Source organism: Argiope bruennichi, chromosome 1, assembly GCF_947563725.1.
Source record: "Argiope bruennichi chromosome 1, qqArgBrue1.1, whole genome shotgun sequence".
NCBI classification, from domain to species: Eukaryota; Metazoa; Arthropoda; class Arachnida; order Araneae; family Araneidae; genus Argiope; species Argiope bruennichi.
The window spans coordinates 98,225,409-98,233,532 of NC_079151.1; the positions used below are offsets into that span (position 1 = coordinate 98,225,409).

At 29.2% G+C, this 8,124-nt stretch overlaps 1 protein-coding gene across 1 annotated transcript in view; it reads left to right on the forward strand.

Annotated features, from left to right (window-relative positions):
• The window catches only part of LOC129958017 (Kruppel-like factor 3), an 82,068-nt gene extending 78,884 nt beyond the window's left edge, over positions 1–3,184 (forward strand). The window contains exon 2 of the mRNA XM_056070569.1: positions 1,559–3,184. Coding sequence (XP_055926544.1) covers positions 1,559–2,791 — 1,233 coding nt within the window. The 3' untranslated portion in view covers positions 2,792–3,184. The remainder of the gene's footprint in view (positions 1–1,558) is intronic.
• Positions 3,185–8,124: the final 4,940 nt, after the last annotated feature.

Genomic DNA, 8,124 nt, shown 5'->3' on the forward strand with positions numbered 1-8,124 from the left:
GACAGCATAACAAATTCCATCCGAAATCAAAGACAAAACGACAAATATTGTTCGTAAAATTAGTTTTTCGAATTCGGGAAGCTCTGAAATGTGGAGATGCGACAAAATTTTAGGACTTAAGCGAATAAACAAGTTTCAGATGCTTCAAGAAATAACATCAAAATATTGCGCGATCGAATTCATTTTTAAATAATACACTATATCATCTACTAGTAATTTAGTTCTATTTTGCCGTTGCTGGAATGTATTTTTCTCCCCTACCCCCTGCTATTCCATAGATGCCTATGATTGATGACTTAGAGTATGGTAGGGTGACCCATTTCTTAGGTATCGTTATGCATTCCTTTCGCACCTTTCACCTGCATGGAAACAATAAGGCAGTAATGATGAAGCGAAGCACAAAGTGAATAAATGAAATGGAACAAAGAAATGAAGAAGCAAATGGCATGGAATCACTGAACTGGAGAGATAACTGCGACATCATTCGCTTCTTAATCGGATTTAACATCATCATTGGATTACGGTGGATGAGACATCAATGATGGACCTTATTCTTTTTAGCATTTTGATATCGAATTTATAAGGAAATGAAAGAGAGAGTGCTGGCATTCTAGTACGGGTTTAATTGCCTATTGTGACTTTCTGTAGAAGAGAGCAGAATCTGCTTGCACATTCAGATTACTTCCGTAGGCAGCGGATATGTGTAAAAAAATTTAGTAGCATTTTAGAATAGTTAAATTATAAGGAAGATATATTTCATGAAAATTATGTATTAAAATTGAGTAAACATATTATTCTAAATTCATATTTTCCATCGTGAAGAAATTATCATTATATTTATTATAGAATGGTTTGTTGTTGATTTCCTAAAAATTATTGAGTATGAAAAGTCAATTAGTAAATAAAGTAATTTACAATAACGCAATAAGCGTGATGTGATTATAAGCTGATTCTCTAAATAAGCATCTGCTTCCCAACTTAATTTTTAGTTAAAGAATACATTTATTTGCGCTTGATTTTTCCCTTAGATAAAAAATGATCAAATTGTAAAGTGTAGTAGAATTTTAATAATATATATTTCTTCAAAATTTTGATTTGATGGTACTTCCCAATATCTTTGAAAAATATCATTTTCGAGTACATAAAACTATTTCAGTTCAAGCATATTGTTTTGAACAAAATTATCTGGAAACTATTTTCTAAACTGCTTTTTTCTTTTCGGCAAGCATAAATACTTTTATAAATTAAATAGTAAAAGCGAATTTTCACTTTCCCTTCTTATATTGAACTTAATAAGTCTTTGTCTACTTATCATTAAATCTCCATATTTTGACATTTTTTAATATATCCTGTGTACTTGTTTGCAAACACAACAATTCACTACAACTCGAAATTCTTTTCTTTACTTTTAGAGATGGAAATATTATTATATCTTCACTTTGCTCTATATAAGATAATAATATAGACTGAGAAGCATGACTTTATTTAGAAAAATTAAATATGCTGTTTTATATCTCCTTTGAAGCATGTGCTCATACGTCTTCTTTCACTTTTTCAGATGTGGCAAGACATCGAGAGTGTGTTATTGGGGGACATTCACCCATCAGAGCACCAAATGAAGCCACCAGTGTCAATGAGTTCAATGAAGCCCATGCATTCAAATCAATCACAAACAATGGACAGTGTTCAAAAGAGACTAATGGCACCACCTCTAAACGCTCACATCGTCACAGAGGACACAACGCCTGCCAACAGATATGAAGACATTGGTGCTTATATGGATTTTGTTTTAAGTAGTTCCTCCACTGGTAATACGCATCCATCTGTGATCTATACTGACGATGTTAGTTTTGATGACAGCGTGAAACCAGACCTGTGTAATAATACTACAGGTTCTATAAACGAAACGGACGAAATGCCGCCTTTGATTCCAATTGATCACGGCAAAGACAGGTTTTCCCAATTAAATAACTGTGTCCCTTTGCAGCAACAGCAACAACAACAACAACCCAATCCTCACGTCGTAGCACCTTACACGACGACGATACCACAAAATATGTGGGTGACATACAACACAAATACCAATGCAGTGATTGCGAGTCAGATGTCACCGCCAGCGTCACCCGAAAGGACAGGTCAACAACTGGCCATGAAAGCTGCCAGTGGGTTGTTAGTCGATGGATTCATGTCCCCGCATGTCATGAATCATACTCAAACTCAATTTGGTACACCTTCGACAGTGTCCATGCCATCAGGTCACCATGGCCAACTACCCCAGCAGCAACCTCCCCATTTGCGGATGGTCACACCACCTTCCTCGCCTCATCTTGCGGAATTACTCAACAATAATCGTGCCACCACTGCTGCCGCCGTGACAACCGGGTTCACGACGACGCATCAGACTGTTTTCGCCAATTTGCCAGACATCCCTGATCCACAGCAGCAGCAACAACAACAACAACCGTCGGGAAATATGGTGGGTAAACCGAAACGTGGAAGAAGAAGTTTCGGTCGGAAGAAAATAACGACGCACACTTGTTCACATCCAGGTTGTTCCAAGACTTATACAAAGAGTTCGCACCTGAAAGCTCACCTGAGGACCCATACAGGAGAAAAACCATATCAGTGCAATTGGAAAGGGTGCGGCTGGAAATTTGCTCGATCTGATGAACTTACTCGACATTACAGGAAACATACCGGAGACAGACCCTTTCAGTGCAGACTTTGCGAGAGAGCCTTCTCGAGATCCGATCATCTCTCGTTACATATGAAAAGGCACACGGCTGTATAAATAGATTTTTTCGCTCTTTTTGTGTTCTTACTCTGCTGAGTGGCAAAGAAGCTCGGTTCAACAGTGAATTTTGCTTTTTCGATTTCAACTCAATCGATGAGCACAGAAAGCACAGGTTTCAAAGGTGAATAAAATGATACAAATATTAAAGAAAAGTTCAATATCACTAAATTTTTTTCTGTTCAATCTATGAGGAAATTTTTCAGAAATGTAAAATTATTTACGTTTATTTAAAAATAAATTTTACATGATAGGGAAATCAAAACAAGATATCGATAGTTTAGACAAACTTTTAATTCATGTGGTTTTTGTGTTCATTGATTTGGATATTTTATAAACTATTATTCAATACAGAAGAATATGTACTTGTCTTAATTAGCATAATCTGCATTCCGAATTTCTTACTTTGTTTTGTACTACAAATTAATTACTGTATTTTCTTTTACGAAATCTATTATTTCTTTTCCGATAATAGATAACTTTATTACTTACTTTTAATTGTAACAAAAGTTATTGAATCCAATGTCAATATAATTGTTGGAATCATAAGAATTCCATTCAATATATATAAAGATAATAGTTTGCTCTCTTTGTTATAAGCATGTTATTTATAGCAATATATAACAATATATCTAGCTATATTCTAAATGTTAGAATTTGCTATTTCAAGATGGAATAGAGACATTTTGGAGAACTTCACCCCTCCCCCTTGAAATTTAACATTATTACTAAATTTTCGAAAAAGTAAATCCAAAGATCAAATATTTAAATAAAACAAGACAATTTTTTCTGCAAACAAATTGTGGTTTAAATGTATCACGCAGCCTTTAATATAAAACTGTTTCTTCTTCTTTAACTTCTTTTCCTCCTATTAATATAAAAGTTTCATGTTAAAAAATAAAATCCAACGAATCAAATTTCTAGTCCTATACAAACCCGTCCTACAGGAAGAAACAATATATATACATATAAATGTATGCATATATAAATAAAATTTATAGAAAGATTTATAGAATTTTAATATAATTAATAATGTTATAATGAAGAAGAGATATTAGAGATAAATGTTTTAATTTTTCATTACTTTTTTTGTATATTATCAGAGTTTAATGTAGTTTTTATATTTTGTGACATATAGTAGTTTATTTATAATTGTACAAATCAGCAATAGAGTTTTTTATTTCTTATTGTTGTTGCTTTGTATATGTGTGCACATAATATTGCTTACAATGCTGGTGCTTTTTTTTCAACAATAGTTAGAAGTGTTATGCGTCGTTTTTATTTTTCTTTAAATTCTAAAATTTTAAATGATCTCGCAAATATATCAATATGAGTGTTTCGATTAAAAAACATTTTTTTAAAGCAAGGAATCATAACTATTAATTAAACTGTGACTGTTCTTCAGTATCGAACTTTATGTTTCATGTAAAAGCCTTAAAAATGAAGTGAATAAATATATGTAAAATAATAAAGGTATTAAAATCAGCATTTATTATAAAAGTTAAAACATGCTTGAAGAAACAATGCTGACATATTTTTGAAAAACAGGATTATTAATTTAAATCAAAATAAATAAATAAATATTATTGTTAAAAGATATTTTAAACAAACATCTCATGTTGAAAATTGAAAAATTGGAATAGAAAAATAAAGTACAAATCTTAAAAATAAACAATTAATAAAAAATAATTTTGTGAGTATTTAATAATTTGCATAATATATTTTTTTTCTAAAGATCGCGCTTTTAATCTGAAATTGAAATTTATATTAGAAACATTTACCTTTTTTTTCACAATTATCATTGTATTCAAATATATTTCAAAGAATAAATTTGTTTACCATATTGATTTGATGAATTGAAAAATATTTTTGTGTCTACTAAAAATCAAACATTTTGAAGACAAGTGCTTTTAACTTTCTAATTATTTTTATTTTTCATTGTCAATGTTACATAGAGTCAGATTTGACAGCATAGATGTATGATTAACCTTAAAGAATTTTTCATATTTTACTAATCAAACATGCAACGAATTTTTATATATTTTTTGCATGGTTGATTTAAGAAGTCTTCTTTCATAATTAAGTGTTAAAATCCTCACTCGATATGTGTGGTGTGCGAAAATAAATAGTATTATATGTGTGAACAAAGTCGGTAAAGGCAATTTGTAAATGAATCAAATTAGATAGATGCAACAAATCTATGTTTTGTTAACTGCATCTTTGTACGAAAATTTGAATAAATCTTGTAAAAAAAGTGCACAGTTGTAAAAGATATAAAGATGGTTTTTGAATGTATATTTCATTCATAATTCTGCATCTCATAATTCTTCAATAAAATCTGAAATTATAATTAACTTTAAAACAACTGAACATGAGAATGAAGAACATTAAACTTAGCTTAAGGGATTTTTAATTACGTTAACTGGGATATTTTTTTTTCATTAGATGAAATGTTTGTTTTACCTTAAAAATCAAAATGTCATCTTTGTTGCAATGGTTTTTGTATTTAATTTTCCCAACAGCAATTTCCTAAAATTGGGAAAAAAGAAATATTTGCAATTACAACAAACTTTTCTTAAATTACAAAAGGAAAAATATGCAATTCTTTAACAAAGAGTATGAAATATTTTTAAAATTAGCCTTTTTATACCGTATTGATGAAATGTTAAAAATCTGATTAAAATAGCGGTTGAGAGTTTTCATGTATACCAGATCCTCTTAAATCACAGAACTTCGGTAGAATTGGTTTTCCGGCTATTCATTCTCTTGCTTCAAAACCGATATTCACTCCTCAGACCTTAAAAAATTCAAAACATAATCAATAATCCAAGTTATAAATTTTATTATATGCCATACCTAAAATTTATTTTGCAATTAATTAACTAAAATAATTTTATGATTATGTGATTATATTTGTAAATTCTGTAACAAAAAATTATTACACTTTAATAATACATATTCTTTAAAAGTCAGGCATTCAGAAACTTTAACATTAAACTAAATTGAATTATAAAATATATATTAGAAAAATTTATTTAAAATTCTACAATTCCAAACCATTTTTGTAAGAAACAGTATTTGGCATAAAAAAAGGCGAGACTTAACGAATTCAATACATAATCTTTTCATATAAAATATGGCGATATTTAGCCAATTCTGTGCATAATTGTTTACTGTAAAATATGACGTGACTTAACCAATTCAATACATATTTCTTTGATATAAATAAGGTGAGGCTTAATTAATTCAATACATAAACATTGATGGATCTACTCCTAAAATATGAACAAATATATTGCGATAATTTATTATTTGTACTCATGTGTACACACAGATGTGTCATTCTTGAGATTCTGAATTCATTCAACCATCTTTTTCTCTTTTCACAACTGAACATGTAAAATGTCATAATTTCTTTGCCAATTTGAAGATTTATTCTCCCTGCTTGTAAATAATACAGATGTTTCGTGTTTTTAATTGATATATACTATTATCTTAATAATTGATTGTATGTGTACTTATACAAATATATATAAATAAATGTGCGAGTACAGAGTATTGATAGTCGCAGCGCTTTGTGTGCCCTTATGCTGTAGGTAAAATATTATCTATAAATTATGAGTTCTCAACATATATCTGTGTCAGTGATTTATTTCATTTTCTTTAATCACCTCCATCATATTTTTTTAATTTTTCTAAATCATTTTCAATCAATGTTTTCTAAATGAAATTGGTTTATATTTATTAAGTTAAAAAGGAAATTTGCTATATTTTTTGTAATTTTAGATAGTGAAACAGACAGAATCAGGCATGGTTTCAGCTGAAAGACGAAACATTGTCTTTTACTATGGCAATGATGTTTAACAAACACATAACGGATGGTGAACAAGCGAGCAGCGAATGACCAATTACATGGCAATTGAGTTCTTTTTAATCTTGCATCAATTGATTTTATATGTAAAATGATTGATTGTCTTAATCAGTATTGTTAGTAAAATATTCAGTTAATTTTGTGAATAAAGGACACTCACTGAACAAATATAACTCACAAAATCAATGCATGATTTGATAAATGTCAAAAAATGGCTACTACCGGTAAGAAAGAGCGAAAATAAGAGTGCTCACATCAAAAAAAACCAAACAAACTTTTGGCAGTAGTCCAATTTTCTAGCAACTAGACATTTGCGCCATTCCAAGCGAAGCTTGTTAAGTAATCATTTCGCGTACCAAATGTTAAGTTTTTATTATGTTTTCTTTCTGTTTTGGCAACTATAGATGTACCTACGATAGTCTTTAACTTATTTTGTATATTTGGTGATATTCTAAACTCTGCCATTCCTATGCGTTACTTTATATATTTTTAATCCATTGAATCACAATTTTTCACAAAGAAATAAATATAACAATTACATTAAAAATTTAAGTAAAGGTGAGAAGATTGCCATAGTTGCAGTAGAATACCCTTCAAGTTTTGCCCTTTAAAAATACCCTTTTTGTTTTACCTTAAATGATTCTTTTTAGCATTTTATCTTTCATTCTGTTAAACTCATTTCCTTCAGGTCCATGTAACTTTTTCTATTGCTTCATTGAAAATAACCAGTGTGATATAAAATATAAAAGAGTTGTTTAGAACAAAATGTTCATATTTATATATTGTGAAAGGTAAAGAATAATTTTCCAAACATTGTTTTTGAACGTAGCAATTGCGAAACTATGTGGAAAACAAAAGCAGGCAAAGGAAACGCGCTAAAATTAACAGTAACTAATACGCAATAAGACAAATTTGGAGCTTGGAATTTTGTATTGTTTTTATCAGCAATCGAACAGGATTTTATGCATTTTTTAATTGATAATGGAAATCATTAATAATGAATTTCAATGAAACCAAATTAAAATTATATAGTGAATGATAATATTACAATTAAAAAAAATAATTATTATGTTTTCTACTGGGCCATATTACCTGATTGCTATCATTAATAATTTCTTACAAGTTATTCATGATTTCGTCTTATAAAGAGATTTATGAAATAATCATGATAATGTTTTTTTTTGTATTTCATTGAATATTTATATTTTGTAATAACCCCACAAATTAATTTACAACTTAAATAGGTATACCAAACCTTGATCACTTCTTTTGAGAGCAAAATGTTTATGAAAATTAAATTTAGGGTGGTGAATTAAAATTTAATGTATGACAATTTTAAATCGAAGAAACTTTGAAATATTGATATTGAGTTCTATTATTATTATTTAATATTAAGTATCATTATTCAACTTCTTTCTAATTATTTGAAGTATATTTAACGAATTCATTTGAATTTCAAAAA